The following is a 15182-nucleotide window of genomic DNA, read 5'->3' as shown; positions in this document are numbered from 1 at the left end:
GATGGCTCGTCGAGTTGCTCTACGAGGACCTGCTCGACTGGAACACGTGGTTTTGGACGAAGAGGAGGCTCGACCCGTTGGGAATCATTTGCCTGGGGTCCGATCCAAATCAACCCGGAAGCGGTGAGAATAATCTCCAGGACGCTCGATTTGAATCGGGGCTGGATAACAGTCCCATGTACGATAGTCCGCCTGTCGAATACAACTCCACGTCTCATAAAATGCAGTTATACGATGTCGGCATGACGTCGATGTTTCTCATGGAAACGAAGCATCTCGTCATGATGGCTCAACTGCTCGGTTTCCACGACGACGTCGCGATGTTGCAGGATCGATTCGACGCGATGAGCGCGCTTGCGGTGAAGAATCTGTGGAACGCGACGGCGGGGACGTTTCAGAATAAAATCAATACGAATAACGAGTTCTATCCTCGTCTCTCGCCCACCGTTTTCTATCCCATGCTCGCTCATCTTCCGACGAACGATCAGGTGAATGATATGATGACGAAGCACTTGGGCATTCCGGGAGAGTTTTGCGTCAATATGAATCCGAATGACTATGAGTCACTCGGTTCCATGACGGCTCTGATTCAAGTCGAGGAAACTCATAATCGTCACGATTCGTGTTTGTGTGGATCGGTGAGATGTAGCACGGATCAATTGAGCGAAAAGTACGCTTTTACGAGATACGAAGGCCTGGTGTATCAGTATCCAGCCGTGACCGATTTGATTCCACTCAACTTATTCTACTCGTCATCAAATCAGGATAATCTCGTCACGACTTCATCGACGTGGAATGATTCGAGTTACGGGTTCATACAAGTGCAGGGGTACTGCGTCAAAAACGGCAGTTCGTCGTCGACGACGAACGGCGCTACGGCGCAAGTCGATTTGTGGTGGAACGCCGATTCGAAGGATCATATGACGTGCGTCAGCGACGCGTGCCGTCAAGCGGCGAAAACGGCGAACTATACGTTCGTTCGCGACGAATGTCTCGCGTGGAAGTCGCCTTCGTGCGTCTATGCGTTGCCGTCGATTTCTCGCGACGACGGCGCGTTTGGCGATAATTCCTATTGGCGAGGTCGGATCTGGGGTCCCATGGTGCAGCTCGTCTATTGGGGTCTGCAGGAATACGCCGGCGCTGTTCCTGCCGTCGATGCTGCGCGCAAGGCGCTTTGCGCTCAGTCGAGGACGCTGCTCATGAAGGAGTGGCTGGAGAACAATCACGTCCACGAGAATTATAATTCTGTGTATGGAGTTGGGGGCGACGTTGGTAATAGCGATCCCTTTTATCACTGGGGAGCTCTGACCGGCTTCATATCGCTGCTCGAGGAAGGGTACTGGTAATATTGATTTTTTGATTTTTTTAGGATTTTTTGCTGATGTTTTCTCTCTTTGGCTGGGCACTTCGTCTACTCGAGATCAATTCAATAGTCTTATCTGCCAATGGTTGTCCAATTACCATTCCTATAAAATTTTATGTCGAAGCCAGGATGTGACGTGCACCTGTTGCTATGACGATCTAAGTAGCAACACTTCACTGTATCCATTTCTCTTCGCTCCCGCCATGGACACAGTGCGCTTCTCTCCGTCCGATTGGAAAGCGTCGAATCGCATCCAATCGACGTCGGCGACGAAACAGCGCGACGCGTCACTGTCCCTTCGCCAGTCGTCGATCAACGTTCGCAATCAGACGAGCAATCGCACGGAATGGGCGCACGCCGATTCGGACGGGCGACTGCAGGAGCGGCATCGCGACGTCGCCGAAGTGCGACGCCTTCTCGAACGAACGCTCGACGAAACGGAGAAGGAGATCGACGCGTTGTCGCGCGAACGCGAGCGAATGGAGAGGGTGCTCGAAGCGAAAGCCGTTCCGTCGTCGGTCGTGATCGAGTGCATCGAGAAGAGAGAGGGACGACGAAAAATTGATTTGGTGAAGGACGAAGTGGAAGTGCAGCTCTATAAGGTAGAAATCCGGCCCTTTGTTATTTTTCTGAGACTATCTTTTTTCTTTGTATTTAGGAACTTGAGGTTATTGAAGGCATACGTTCTTTGCTTCAGCAAAAGATTTCTGATGCCTATAATCAGTTGTGGTGAGGATTTAGTCCCAGCAGCTGGATGTATTCATTAATCGTTTTTCTTTTCAGTGTGCTACAGGAGGCAAGGCAGCAGCTTCACTTCGATTTGACGGACAAGCACACGGCTCTTTCTATTGACAGCGAATGCATTGAATTGAAAAATGATTCTGCTGGAACAGGATTCTTTCCAAACTCCACGAGGAGAGACAAACAGTGAGTAGTATGAGACTAGGCCTGCCTTTGTCTGAGTGAAGCTAATCCACACGTTGTCAGCATTGTTACACCAGACACGTGGTCTTCATTTTCGAATTATAACATTTTGAGAGCTAAAGCTGAGATGAAAGCGTCTTTGAGTTTGAGAGAAGCTGCTGGTCATCTCATCTGCCAGGTGAATACAGCAATAAATGATCTATCTGTTGACATAGAAGCAATTTTCCAAAGACAAGCGCTGATCTTGAATCTCAGCGCCTTGCTACTGAGTACGCTTTTCGCAAGCGTGTACATGAAATGAAGCAGGCTATTGATGAACTGGAATGGCAGGACAAAAACGTGAGACAAGAGTTACCTAATTCAACCAAACTGATTACTTCTTTCAGACGAGTCAAGAAATTGTTGACACCCAAAAGGAAGCCGATAGTCTAATGAGAGCAATTCAAGAAAAACATCCACCTATGATGGTAAGGCAAGGTCTACGATAATAATTATTTTTCAACGGTTACTTTCAGGTTGCTCAAACGAGACTGGAAAATCGCACCAATCGTCCTCACGTCGAACTTTGCCTTGACACTGCGCAGTTTAAACTCGTTGATGAAGTGAGTGAAATATCTGGAGCTTTGCAATCGCTCGTCCAGCAGCTCGACTCAACAAGGCAAGACGAAAAGAACCGAGAGAGTACTATTTGTTAGTATTTTGTCTTCAGAAACATGCTTGATACGTTGCATCTGACCTTGAATCGCATTCGAGATGACCTGGACGTCAAGAAAACGTCGTTTGACATCGACACGGAATGCCTGAAAATTCGAGAACAGCTGACGGCACCAGGAATGAAAGAGAAGCATCTTGGTAAGGGCTAGTGTTCGTACAAGCTCGACTATTTATGACTGCAATCACGGCACATGGCATAGCGTATAGGAAGTAGGAAAAGTGCCTCCGAACAACACAGATAATTTGCGGTGCATTCGAGCGCGTTTTCCTCCTCTACCGTCGATATTTTCACACGTCGCCTTCTAATTGAACACTCGTTTTTCATTTCGTTTATTAGCTAGACATCGCGCCAAGGCCCGTAAACTATTTCGTCGACGCCGATTTCGCTCGAACGCGTTTGCTCACCTAAAAAAGTGCAAAGAAATCGTTTTATACGGCGCATGCGGCACGAGCGTGGTCTGCATGACGCGAAAATGCACGCGCCAACTTCAAAATGGCGGAAGAACGACGGATCGAGCCTCGTGGTCGACGGCGACGTTTCCAACGGCTTTATGCGTCAAACGAGCGACGAAAATAATTATAGCTTACGGAAACGTCGCCGTCGATCGAGTGCACGCTTTTCGAAGCATCGCGTAGCGCGCGCGCGCGGCGACGCGCGATCCCTCGACTCGACGAAAAAACCTAAAAAACAAAAGACAATATCTGTTCGAGCTGTCCGCGTACGTACCTTTTTGTCTTGCGTTCGTTTTGGCGTAATCCAGGCTACACCGCGAGGAGGTTCGAACGCTGAGTAGCCCAAAAATGTTTGAGAGCGAGTCGTGGCATCATAGGCTCAACGCGACGGTGCGGCCTGGATCGAGAACGGCTCTCCCACACCGTCCCCCCGACCGCGTCGCACCGCGACCTCAGAGAGGCCATAGTCCTTCGCTTGAATAGGAAGCGGGACTAACGTAGTCTGGAGGCCAGACCCTCGCTCAGGGAGGAGGAGGGTCTGGTGTAATGCGCACACTCTACTTGTGTCTCAAGCCAATTACAGCCAATTATTTACGTCATCACACGACAGCGACTGCGGCCGCGAACTGCTCCGGACGAAGAGAAGGGTAGCCAAGTTGGAGAGCGGACGCCGAGACAGCACTCTCAACTTCGTCTAAAGCCCAAAGACTCGAACGCGACATCGTAAGTCAATTAGCTACGAGGTCACCTGACCTCGAGGAAGCTCGCTGATTGTACCGCAGTGAGCGCTGCGGGACACGCCCCGAAACACAAGTAAAGTGTGCGCATTACACCAGACCCTCCTCCTCCCTGAGCGAGGGTCTGGCCTCCAGACTAGGACTAACGCAGTTGAGGGAGAGCGCCGAACGTGAGTCCACACAAGGTCAGCGGTCAAAAACGTGCTTTGATTTGGGTTCTGGGAAGTCGGGCTATCTTCAGCTATAGGTCACTAAGCCGAGTGAGAAACAGCCACGAGACACTGGGCCCCCCACACGTTTCTTTGGCGGGAAAGTGAACTGATCTGAGTCTGACGCCAACTCGGTATAACGCGGACGCCAGACTTCGCGACCCAAGCTATCCAACAGACAGCCTCCCTTAGTCTTGCGGCGGTGGCTAGCACACGCTGCAATTCCAATACCCATTAACCCCTCCCTTGTATGTATTTATGTTTTAGCTGTTGTTGTTTTTCGTCCTTTTCTGTTGTTCCCTGTCTCTCTGTTCTTCTCTTATACTGTTTTTCTCAATATATGAATCCAACGAGCCCATAATGACTTTCCCAGTGCCGATCGCGCGCCGCGAGAAGAACTCGCGCGACGCTCATTCACTGCACCTTACAGCTTCAGCAAGGAACGGCAACCGACTGAGCACGATAAATATGACATGACCAAGGCTTTCCCAACGCCGACGACCTCCAGGGTTCCGCCCGTTGGCTTCCCCCGCCTAACCAGGACTGAAGTTGTGCGCAGCGCGCAACGGCTTTTCTATCATGATGCAAGCAAAACCGCAGCAGCTCTCTGGTTGGTCGAGGAAATTCGCGCCAATTTTTCACGTGATCCAGACGAGCCACAAGGCGACGCAAACAATATGGCGGCTTCTCCGCGATGTGGATTCTTCACGTGTTACCGTGTGTATCGCAAGCGGAATTCGGCTCGGATTCGGCTCAACGTTTATTTTTCAACGGTAAATAGATTCGTACGGAAGTAGCATCTGCGTAATCAAAGGCAAGTCTCTACAGTTTCCTCTTCAACGATTTTCCATCTAACACGAGTCTAATCTCTTCCGCAGTGAGAGTCTCGTACTTGAGCAACGCTTCGGCAAGTCGCTTGTGCTTATGGGAATGCTCCTTTAATATCCTCGTCGCTCGCGCGTAAGATTCCTAAACGGGGCCCTCCAAATCGTACATTCCCCCTCAACAGAAAGACTGACCTCGATAAGACGCTTCACGTCCGAATCAACGGCATTCTGAATCTCTGGACTAGCCTTGGACGCATCGCGGTGCACAACAGGACCAACCTTATAGAAAATTATCTACGTGCTAAAAAACTCACCTTATCATTCACTCATCCCAAAACGAAGAACCATGTTCTCAGCTATATTAATCGCCTGTTCGAAATCACCAGACGCTCCTAGAAGAAAAGGGAGCATTTTGACTCCTTCTTTTCACTCTCGCGATCACCTGACGTTATCACGGATTGTAGAGAGACGTTATGTTCTCTGGACCGAAGATGAGCTCCTCGGCCGCTCGACCACCCATCGTCACGTCAATCTGAGCCAACAGCTGCTTCTAGGACCAACTCAATTCATCTTTCTCGGAGAGCTGCGACACCTGGGAAAAAAATAAAAAATAATTTTCTCTGTGTTTTTCTTTCTGATCATTCCCAGTGCTTGGCCTCTTGGCATGATCGTTGCCGGATCGACGCGACGCGATCAAATCGATGACGTGGAGCTCGAACAACGCGGCGACTAAGAAATAAGAAAAGAAAAGAGAATTAATAATTTAAGAAGAGACACCTCAAAAACCAATCTAAAACATTTTAGTACCTACACGGTCAGCGGCCAGCGCGGCCAGTCAATGCATCAGAAGTTTTATATTTTGTTGTTTTTTGTAGCGCAACAACAGAAAAGACAGACAAAAGACATAGATAAATTCAGTGCTCAGCCATGCAGAGTCATTCATCACAGAGAGGCACGGCTTTGCCAACTTCGGTGTTGACGTCCAGTATCATGGAACGGGAGATTTGTCCATTCATTGAGCCGGTAACTTTGTTGAGAAGATTTCCGACGGAATCGAACCAGATATAATGGCCACCGTCGCCACCAACCGGATTGGGAAAGTTGGCACCCATCATTCCGCTGACGGTGATGGGAGCGCTGAACGACACTTTTTCCTCTTTCAAGAAACCGACAATCGTCACCTTTTTCTTCGATTTCGGCGGAACTGGCACATTAATCGAGCTGGACGCTTCAGTCGTCTTCGTTTCCGTTTTCGATTTGCCTACCGTGATGCTCGTGTTGAAGGCTCCTCCAATTTTGAAAACGCCTTCGATTGTGAATTCAGTAGTGAACGTCATACCGGCGGTAACCGATGAAGAAGATGTGTCTGACTGCGACAGCGTGCCGCTGAGATTCAAAGTAATTGTTACCGTTTCTGTGCCTTTGTTCACCGCGTAATTTGACGCCATGATAACCTGGCCTTTGTCTTGAACTTGTCCTTCACTGTAGGTGATGTCGCCGAGGACCTTATAAGCGGGATGGTTGTACTGTACAGTAACTGCAGGCTTGAGCGCGCCGAATCGCGTCTCGCTGTTCACCGCAATGCCGTCAGGATTCTCGTGGAAAATGTCGCTAAATTTTTTGCGAACTGTGTCGGGACTTGAATCAAGTCCATTCAGATCGTCGAAGGTGAGTTCGTCTTTGACGAGAGACATGTTTGAGCGAGAGTTTGACTCGATTGTGACTAGAATGCTGGCCGAGGTCGCCTTTTTATACGTTTGCTGCCGGATGTTTTTCCCTGCAGCAATTCAAACGCCCATCATCATCTGGAAGTGAGTTTCGCTACCTCCAACGTATTTAAGTTTCCTGTGGAAAGGAGGATACTATAAACGGTTCGTACGTGGGAGTCGATCATTCTTCCACGTATCTCGTTTGCGATAGCCTCGGTTCCAGACCCTCTCCCCCCGTAACCTAAACTGAGTGTCTCATAACCTAAACTAGTGTCTCATAACCTAAACTAGTGCTTCATAACCTAAACTAGTGCATAAACTAGCGTCTCATAACATAAACTGGCGTCTCATAACCTAAACTAGCGTCTTATAACCTAAACTGGCGTCTCATAATCTAAACTAGTGCTTCATAACCTAAACTAGTGCATAAACTGGCGTCTCATAACCTAAACTAGTGCTTCATAACTTAAACTAGTGCATAAACTGGCGTCTTATAACCTAAACTAGTGCTCCATAACTTAAACTGGCGTCTCATAACCTAAACTAGTGTCTCATAACCTAAACAGAGTGAAGTCATACTTTTGACTGACTTTACCCGCCATATGTAAGCTCTTTTTGCGTTCACGCAGTAAGTACAGTAGATTCGTTAACATCAAGGTTAGTCTCTACAGTTTCCTCTTCAACGATTTTCCATCTAACACGAGTCTAATCTCTTCCGCAGTGAGAGTCTCGTACTTGAGCAACGCTTCGGCAAGTCGCTTGTGCTTATGGGAATGCTCCTTCAATATCCTCGTCGCTCGCGCGTAAGATTCCTAAACGGGGCCCTCCAAATCGTGCAATTCCCCCTCAACAGAAAGACTGACCTCAATAAGACGCTTCACCTCCGAATCAACGGCATTCTGAATCTCCGGACTAGCCTTGGACGCATCGCGGTGCACAACAGGACCAACCTATAGAAAATTACGTGCTAAAAAAACAATTTTCAGGTAATATCTCACCTTATCACTCATCCCAAAACGAAGAACCATGTTCTCAGCTATATTAGTCGCCTGTTCGAAATCACTAGACGCTCCTAGAAGCAAAGAGAGCGTTTTGACTCCTTCTTTTCCTATGGACTCTCACCTGATGTTATGTTCTCTGGACCGAAGACGAGCTCCTCGGCCGCTCGACCACCCATCGTCACGTCAATCCGAGCCAACAGCTGCTTCTTGGACCAACTCAATTCATCCTTCTCGGGGAGCTGCGACACCTGGGGAAAAAATTAAAAAAATGAATTTTTTCTCCGTGTTTTTTTCCCCCTGACCATTCCCAGTGCTTGGCCCCTTGGCATGATCGTTGCCTTGTGGACTGGCATGGCACCGGGCGTTAGCACGGCAACGAGAGCGTGCCCCGCTTCGTGATACGCAACCAGTCGACGATTTTCTTCTGCGATGACGGCACTCTTTCGTTCAGGACCTAAGAAACAAACAAAAACCAAATCAAGAAGTAGAAGTCAAAGATTTATTCTCACTCTTACCCATGATTATTTTATCTTTGGCCCATTCTAGAGATTCCATGGTGACGCTCTGGGAACCTTGAGACGAGCTGTGAATGGCTGCTTGATTGATCAAATTCGCTATATCGGCGCCTGTAGAAAAACGCCTTAGTGGGAGCCCTGCTAGATCCTCGAGAAGAATCTCACCTGAAAATCCAATCGTTCCCCTAGCAACTACCTCTAAATCGACATCTGGGAGGAAACAGAATTCTAGACAGAGGAGTTTTGAGGTATTGAAATTCTTACCTTTGCCCAATGGCACTTCCTTTGTGTGTACTTTCAGTATTTTGTGTCGGGCGCGTATGTCCGGCATTGCTATGCTGATTTTGCTATCAAATCGCCCAGGACGAACCAAAGCCCTAAGGAGAAAAGAATAAGAAAGAATCCTATCACCTATCCACAGTCCACTCACTTGTCCAAAACTTCAGGAAAATTCGTCGCTCCTATGACAACCACTCCGCTATTCTCCTCAAATCTGAAAAGAAAAAAATTCACAAAGGAGCCCCCCTACGACTTCATCTAGACTTCTATTACCCGTCTAGTTCAACGAGAAGCTGATTGAGAGTCATTCTCGAATAGGGCTGGTGATCGCTCGCGATGCGCGAGCCTCCTATTGCGTCCAATTCGTCGATAAATACAATGCAGGGAGAGTTATCCTTAGCCGAATCTTTACACACATTAAATCAGGGGGGACTGTGATTATTTCCTTTAATAGTTTTCTCACTAAATAGGTTTCGGACTCGCGCCGCTCCGACGCCGACGAACATCTCGTCGAATTCGGATCCCGAGCAGAAGAAAAATGGGACGCCCGCTTCGCCGGCGACGGCGCGCGCGAGCATCGTTTTTCCCGTGCCTGGCGGACCAATGAGAAGGACGCCTGCAATAGGAAAAAATCAAGGAAAAAGGAGACTATGTCTCTATTGAGACGTTGATGCCTTTGGGAAGTTTGCCTCCAAGACGCGAAAATTTCTCGGGAGATCTTAAAAATTCGACGATTTCTTTGAGTTCGTCTTTGGCTTCGTCCACCTGCGGGAAGGATCACTTGTCGAGAGAGAGGGTACACTATGTCTCTTACTCCTTGGACGTCTTCGAATTTGACTTTCTTTTCTGACGTATCAGGAAGAACGGGCTTTTGATTATTCGTCACTTAGCAACCGAGGAAGAAATCAATATGAAGAATAAGGTAATTAAGTCTGTCTTACTTCTCATCTGGAGCTGTCCTTCAATGAGAGACAGAATGAGCAGAAGACCTATTAGAAACCTCAGCGTCGTCCAGAGCTGTTCTTTATAGAACGATCCTTTGAGGGAGAAAAATGAGTATGTGAGCCCCTGTCTATATTGCTTTGATTTAGATACCTTTGTTTGGCTGTTTTATTACGTGAAGTGGCTGAGACTCGGAGCCCATGCCGGTAAAAGACGATCCAGCGTCTCCACCACTCTCAAAATCTTATTACAGTACCACAACATTAATAGGAAATTGATTTAGAAGCCGGAGAATGCACCTGGTTGCTTTCGCCGAGTCTCTGCCCTACAAAGAACGTCAGAGAAAGATCTCTCTCTAAGGAAAGAGCGTACGCACCTAAACGATGATGATGATGATAGTGGAGACCAGAATGTTTGGAATTCATCTTTTTTTGGTTCTGCTGCTTCCTGCTCGACGAGTTTCTTTGCCTAAGAAGTAAGCACGCGTACAAACGCGCGGGATTTCAGAAGTAGTATGCTACTTTTATATAGATAAATTGACTCTCCGCGTCTTTGGCGTATTTTCCGCTCTCGTATCTTCGAATTACGTACGAGGGATCTTCGTCCACTACGGTCTGTATTGCATGCTCTTAATTTATAGTATTTTTATTTTTTGAATATTCTACTTTTAGATATTCGGCTTGTATTTGCGAATTCTTGGGATTTTCGTTGGCAAGTCGTTCCAAATCTTCAAGCAATTTTCGACTGTACATCTGGAGACGTCGAATCTGGCCAGTCGACGCGCCCGGACGTAACACGGAGAACAAAGTCGACCCTGAAAAACCTAAAAAAGAATAAATCAGGTATTAATTAATTAATTAAAAATATTGATTTTTACCGTATCCACTAGATTGTCGTTTTGACGACGGAATGGGCATCGCAGCAAAGTTCCTGTACCAATCGGAAGGCAAGTCGAAGAATCCGAGTTCTCTCATACAAGCGAGAGCCTGTGTGCGCAGTCACGTGGCTGTTAGTTGTAAATTGCACTGCGAGCGTGTTTTACCGCTGGCGTCAGCTTGGGATCGATTGGGCTCGGTCTCTGGAAGCTCCATCGGCCCAAACGAGACGAGAGAAGGTTCTGGAATGCCGCAATCGTCCCCGAGACGACGTTTCCGACGTTGAAATGGGCCGCGGCGGGCTAGAGGACGAAATCAGAGACTCGATATCACGTCGAAAGGACCGTGTAAGATCACCTGAAAGCCAAACATAGCGATTCGGCCACGAAAAGTCGCTAAATGGGCTCTTAACGAAATACGCGTGCGTAATGAAGTGAAAATTTATTTTGAGAGTCAGTTTCTAGTAAGCTACTGTACAAATTGTAGATTGTGATAAACAGAAAAAAATTCACTCTCTCCTTCTTTTCTTTCCTCAGTTTTCACTTCCTTTCACGTTCACCTCAACCCGATGCCACGAATTATTCAACAACCCCCGAAAATTCCACACGTGCTCGCCCTTCTCCGGCTGCGTATTATTCGCCGAATCGACGGCACGACAAGCGATCGCCAACGAACCCGAGCTCTCAGCCGAAATCGGCACGTCGACCTCCCAAAGGGTCCACGCCCAATTCCTATTCAATCGCCTCACAATCCCCGCGCCGCGATCCAACTCCGCCACGCGCCACGTGCGCCCCCCGTCAATCGTGACGTCAACGCGATCAATGCCACGCCCACCCCCACTAAACGCGTATCCGCGAACCGTAATCACTTCGTCGTCCGCGTCGACGTCACTTCCGCTCGCCGGCTCGGTGATCGCTGATTGGACGGGCGTTTCTTGAATCGCCGGCGCTTTGGCGTAGTCGACCGTCTCGGGGCTCGACGACGGGGCGAAGAGTTTGTAGTCTTCGCGCTGCCAAAAGCCGTCGCTTTCCGTTTCGCGCACGCGAATGCGCGCGAGCCATTTCGCGTTGCGAGCGCCGGCGACGCCCGGGACGACGACGCGTAGGGGATAGCCGTGGTCGCGGGGAAGCGTTTCGCCGTTCATTTCGTAGGCGAGGAGGACGTCGCCGTCGGCGCTCATCGCCTTCTCGATGGGAATGGACACACGGTAGGGATCACCTAGAAAATTAGAGTGTCCGAGCTTTAGTCAATAACAGAGGGGCTCTACTAATACAGTGATCTTGCTTCCCCACTGGCCAGTGAAGTCCAACCTATATCTAGATACACATCATGTGTAGATAGATGTAGGTTGGACTTCACTGTGGGTTGGAGTTCACTGGGAAGGAAGATCACGGTATTTAATAAATCTCGAAAATTTTAATATATATAAGAAGTGAGACTATTAATTAACATGTGACATACTATAATAGTCTCACTTCTTATATATAAAATTTTTGAGATTTATCTTGGACAGGTACCTCAAGGTCAAAGTCACTCTAATAAAAAGCCCATGGGAGTCGCGTACTTACATCTACTATATAGTACACGCGGTCCCCCATACCCTTTTAGTACCCCACATGTTCTAGAATCTCAATTTTAGGCTCTATGATCAATGCATGGGAATTTCTACTAGGGCCTACCACTCATATCTTTATCCAATCCTTCAAATTCGACGTGCCGAGCCGGTCCGCTCGCATCGCAACCGGCGTCCAACAGAACGTCCCTCAGAAGCACGCCGGTCCACTTAGCCGTCGAAATCGCCGCAGGACCCCACTCCAATCCCCGCACCGTCTTCACCGTCGACAATCCCGTGCGCCGATTCCCGGCACACTGCATCGTCGCACTAATCGTATGCTCCTCGTACTTCTCCCTCAATTCGGCGACCGTGAACGATATCTCGCGCTCCGCTCCGTCCACGCGCAAACGATACGTCACATCGTCGACGTTCGGCACGGGCAAATGATTTCGAACGAAAAATATCGAATTTGGCGTGTGGAATTCGTCGCCTAGCAACGAGAGGGGCGGTTCGGCGTTGAAAGGTCGTCGCGAGCGAATATTGAGCAAAGGACTTCGTTCCGGTTCGCCGTCAAAATGATTCAGTTCGGCGCCCTCAGGCGGGGGCGTGACGTCCTCCGGTGCTAATCGGCCAATTTTCATTGATTCTAATAATTCGTGAGCGTCTTTGCTGTCGATGTGGACCTGATAGACAGCCCAGAAGGGATCGATGGCCTTTCCCGCTGCCATGGTGATTTTTGATCGGCCGCCCGGATGCGAATCCACGAAATTCGTTATATCGTAAACGTGGTCCTTGTACGTCACCCAGATGCCCGTTTCGGGGGTAGTGTGCGTCGATACGACCATTTTTGTGTAGACGGGAAGGTCAGTGACGGCGGAGGCGGTCGTTGGGCCGCCGCGAGGCCACAGCGTCATCGCGCCGAAGCCCAAGCCGACGCTCGTTGCCGCGACGACGGCGATTCGCTTCGCTGAGCTCCGTTGCGAGTTGTTTATGATCGTCGAGAGGCTTCGAGGTAGAAAACGAGAGGCGAATCTCATCTCCTGCGATGAACGCAGAGAGTTTACTGCCTGTGTGAGTATTCGCGCGTGTGACGCACTCACGTTGCGCATGACGCAGGTTGCCTACGCAGTCACGCTGCTCGAGCGTGGGCACGTGGTCTCCGATTCTCGACTACAGACGTCTAGAAAACTGTCGTTAGTCAGTGAACAACGTCACACTTGCTCAACTAATGCCTATATTAGCAGCTCGGCTGAATTGATGGAACAGGAGAATTTATCTCACCTGCACGTGAGCACACCCACGATGTATAACTGTACTATCGATAAACGGCGACGTTGACTTCTTCGAGTAAATTTTATTGGAGCCAAATTCAAAATTATTGGCTTCTCCAAACATCATACGTCAACATGCTTTAGCGTGCGCTGGAAAAAGAAAGCACGATGTCGTACATTTCTCTTCCTCCGCCGGAAGCATTCGACTTTACGCGCCCACCTAGATGGCCTCTGTGGATAAAACGTTATGGTTACTACAGAGATGCCATCGAGTTAGACAAAAGAGACGCGGCGACCCAAATATCCGCCCTCCTTCGCCACATGGGCGAAGAATCCGACGACGTGAAGTCGAAACTCGATCTCACGCCCGCCGAAGCGAACGACTACGACGCAATCGTCGCAAAATTCACGGCGTACTTCGACAAAACGTCGGACTACCTCCTCGAACGCTACCACTTCCACAATCGTCGTCAGAACGCCGACGAACGCGTCTTCACCTTCTTCATCGCTCTTAACAGTCTCTCATTGACGTGCAAGTACGACGAGAGCGTTCGACGAGAGCTCGTTCGCGATCGATTGATCGTCGGTTTGCGCGACACCGAAATCGTCGTCGAACTTCTAAGTACGCCCGATCTGACGCTCGACGAAGCGACGGACATCGCGCGGCGAATGGAACGTGCGGCGGAAATGGCGGAGGAAATGAGTCGCAAACCCGGAAGGCGTCACGGTAAATCGACGACCGCGCCCACGCGCGGCGGACGCAGACCGTCGAAATGGGTGCCGCCCCCGCCCGGCCAGCCGTCGTGCGCTCGCTGCGGCTATCAGCTCTATCACAATAATCGCGGTTCGACGATCTGTCCGGCGGCGAATGTTCGTTGCGATAAGTGCGATAAGATCGGTCACTATGGTCGCGTGTGCAAAAAGGAGACGGTCTCGAAGAAGGCGGTCGCCGCGGAGGGTCGTCTTGACGAAATTGTCTGCGTCGTCGGGAATCCGATTCTCGCGAGTCCGTGGACCGTTTCCCTGCGCGTGAACGGGATTCCCGTCGTTTTTAAAATCGATACGGGTGCTGATGTTACTGTGGTGCCTGAGACGGTTTATGCGGACGTGCTCGGCGGCGAGCCGGCGCTCGACGCGGCGGGGATTCGACTGCGGGGACCGGGCGGCGACGGCGACGAGTTGACGGTTGTGGGTAAGTTTGTCGTTGGTCTTGAGACGGGTAACGGGATGACGTCGAGGGAGGAGATTTATGTTGCTTCTGGTTTGCATGAGGCTTTGCTTGGGCGTCCGGCGATTAGGGCGCTTCGGCTGATCGCCGTTCCGGCGACGAGTTCGTTTGAGAAGGTGAGCGTTACGCAGTCGCTGGTGCTTTTTAAAGCGCTGGCGCTTCACAATCGTGCTTACTCGAGACAGTGGAGTCCTCTCTAAAATTCGGTTGCTAAGAGCTGTTTTAGTCGTGCTGTTTCTGTTGCATTTTTTTGAAACTTTGACTGTGCTAAATAGAAGTAGATTTTTTGTTTGTGGCCTGACACTCGTTATCGTTTTAGTGGGCACAGCAAGTGACTGTTGTTCAGGCGCTGTTAGTCCCCATGTGGATCACAAAACATCATAACAAAGAGAATCATTGCTTTGTTCAATCTAAATATGATATCAGATTAGATCTGTCAAACCTCAAGATACCAGGAGGGCTACTTACTGCATGAGGTTTAAATATAGCCGAGAGGTATCTCAATAATTGATATCTCGGAGGTCTTATTGTTTTCCTTAGATGTTTGCTGCCGTTTCTTGACACCATTGCTTTGAAGTAT

General features: G+C 49.3%; 5 protein-coding genes and 3 long non-coding RNA genes across 11 annotated transcripts; 5 read left to right on the top strand and 3 right to left on the bottom strand.

Annotated features, from left to right (window-relative positions):
* The first annotated feature begins 1510 nt into the window (after window positions 1-1510).
* Window positions 1511-3353, top strand: LOC136194031 (tektin-2-like). Its single transcript, XM_065983037.1, has 8 exons — window positions 1511-1965; window positions 2022-2092; window positions 2147-2290; window positions 2351-2465; window positions 2519-2626; window positions 2674-2754; window positions 2803-2945; window positions 2997-3353. Exons 1-8 carry the CDS (start codon window positions 1567-1569, stop codon window positions 3148-3150), a joined length of 1215 nt encoding a protein of 404 aa, XP_065839109.1. The 5' UTR covers window positions 1511-1566; the 3' UTR covers window positions 3151-3353.
* A 602-nt stretch (window positions 3354-3955) lies between these two features.
* LOC136194034 (uncharacterized) lies at window positions 3956-4754 on the top strand. The gene is made up of 2 exons (XR_010671507.1): window positions 3956-4376; window positions 4433-4754. It is a non-coding gene; the product is annotated as an uncharacterized lncRNA (long non-coding RNA).
* Window positions 4755-6162: 1408 nt separating this feature from the next.
* On the bottom strand, window positions 6163-6921 carry LOC136194009 (hydralysin-like). The gene has a single exon (XM_065983015.1). It carries the CDS (start codon window positions 6919-6921, stop codon window positions 6163-6165), a length of 759 nt encoding a protein of 252 aa, XP_065839087.1.
* A 538-nt stretch (window positions 6922-7459) lies between these two features.
* LOC136194026 (uncharacterized) lies at window positions 7460-10955 on the bottom strand. 2 transcript variants are annotated; one of them, XM_065983033.1, is made up of 22 exons: window positions 10906-10955; window positions 10716-10850; window positions 10551-10659; window positions 10339-10496; window positions 10195-10287; window positions 10050-10141; window positions 9973-9998; window positions 9827-9916; window positions 9673-9768; window positions 9546-9616; window positions 9406-9496; window positions 9195-9347; window positions 9005-9137; window positions 8883-8945; window positions 8717-8829; window positions 8618-8662; window positions 8453-8563; window positions 8240-8391; window positions 8059-8185; window positions 7935-8008; window positions 7800-7886; window positions 7463-7748 (listed from the first exon to the last, which is right to left on the bottom strand). In XM_065983033.1, exons 1-22 carry the CDS (start codon window positions 10918-10920, stop codon window positions 7602-7604), a joined length of 2181 nt encoding a protein of 726 aa, XP_065839105.1. In that variant the 5' UTR covers window positions 10921-10955; the 3' UTR covers window positions 7463-7601. The 2 variants fall into 2 exon arrangements, with proteins under 2 accessions (XP_065839104.1, XP_065839105.1); XM_065983032.1 differs by having other exon boundaries at window positions 7460-7748; window positions 8453-8662.
* On the top strand, window positions 7512-8415 carry LOC136194033 (uncharacterized). Its single transcript, XR_010671506.1, has 4 exons — window positions 7512-7593; window positions 7658-7739; window positions 7790-7922; window positions 7973-8415. It is a non-coding gene; the product is annotated as an uncharacterized lncRNA (long non-coding RNA).
* Window positions 8418-11059, top strand: LOC136194032 (uncharacterized). 3 transcript variants are annotated; one of them, XR_010671504.1, is made up of 7 exons: window positions 8418-8700; window positions 8754-9527; window positions 9590-9879; window positions 9957-10148; window positions 10205-10285; window positions 10345-10515; window positions 10563-11059. It is a non-coding gene; the product is annotated as an uncharacterized lncRNA (long non-coding RNA). The 3 variants fall into 3 exon arrangements; XR_010671505.1 differs by having other exon boundaries at window positions 9944-10148; XR_010671503.1 differs by having other exon boundaries at window positions 9927-10148.
* Window positions 10975-13202, bottom strand: LOC136194028 (sulfite oxidase-like). The gene is made up of 2 exons (XM_065983035.1): window positions 12228-13202; window positions 10975-11766 (listed from the first exon to the last, which is right to left on the bottom strand). Exons 1-2 carry the CDS (start codon window positions 13138-13140, stop codon window positions 11081-11083), a joined length of 1599 nt encoding a protein of 532 aa, XP_065839107.1. The 5' UTR covers window positions 13141-13202; the 3' UTR covers window positions 10975-11080.
* A 73-nt stretch (window positions 13203-13275) lies between these two features.
* On the top strand, window positions 13276-14986 carry LOC136194029 (uncharacterized). The gene is made up of 2 exons (XM_065983036.1): window positions 13276-13300; window positions 13345-14986. Exon 2 carries the CDS (start codon window positions 13543-13545, stop codon window positions 14800-14802), a length of 1260 nt encoding a protein of 419 aa, XP_065839108.1. The 5' UTR covers window positions 13276-13300; window positions 13345-13542; the 3' UTR covers window positions 14803-14986.
* Window positions 14987-15182: the final 196 nt, after the last annotated feature.

Source organism: Oscarella lobularis, chromosome 12 (genome assembly GCF_947507565.1).
Source record: "Oscarella lobularis chromosome 12, ooOscLobu1.1, whole genome shotgun sequence".
NCBI classification, from domain to species: Eukaryota; Metazoa; Porifera; class Homoscleromorpha; order Homosclerophorida; family Oscarellidae; genus Oscarella; species Oscarella lobularis.
Note: the sequence above shows the minus strand (reverse complement) of the source record. Positions and strands in the feature narration are given on the sequence as shown.

Excerpts from the sequence above, each read along its gene's own strand:
- LOC136194026 (XM_065983032.1), bottom strand. Across the intron at positions 9,497-9,545 it reads AATTCGAAGACGTCCAAGGA|GTGGACGAAGCCAAAGACGA; the intron begins GTAAGAGACATA and ends TCCTTCCCGCAG. Across the intron at positions 8,830-8,882 it reads TTTCCTGAAGTTTTGGACAA|GGCTTTGGTTCGTCCTGGGC; the intron begins GTGAGTGGACTG and ends TTTTCTCCTTAG.
- LOC136194009 (XM_065983015.1), bottom strand. The coding sequence starts at position 6,921 with ATGTCTCTCGTCAAAGACGAACTCACCTTCGACGATCTGAATGGACTT.
- LOC136194028 (XM_065983035.1), bottom strand. The coding sequence starts at position 13,140 with ATGAGATTCGCCTCTCGTTTTCTACCTCGAAGCCTCTCGACGATCATA. Across the intron at positions 11,767-12,227 it reads ATTGGATAAAGATATGAGTG|GTGATCCCTACCGTGTGTCC; the intron begins GTAGGCCCTAGT and ends CTAATTTTCTAG.
- LOC136194031 (XM_065983037.1), top strand. The coding sequence starts at position 1,567 with ATGGACACAGTGCGCTTCTCTCCGTCCGATTGGAAAGCGTCGAATCGC. Across the intron at positions 1,966-2,021 it reads TGGAAGTGCAGCTCTATAAG|GAACTTGAGGTTATTGAAGG; the intron begins GTAGAAATCCGG and ends CTTTGTATTTAG. Across the intron at positions 2,946-2,996 it reads CAGCAGCTCGACTCAACAAG|AAACATGCTTGATACGTTGC; the intron begins GCAAGACGAAAA and ends TTTTGTCTTCAG.
- LOC136194029 (XM_065983036.1), top strand. The coding sequence starts at position 13,543 with ATGTCGTACATTTCTCTTCCTCCGCCGGAAGCATTCGACTTTACGCGC.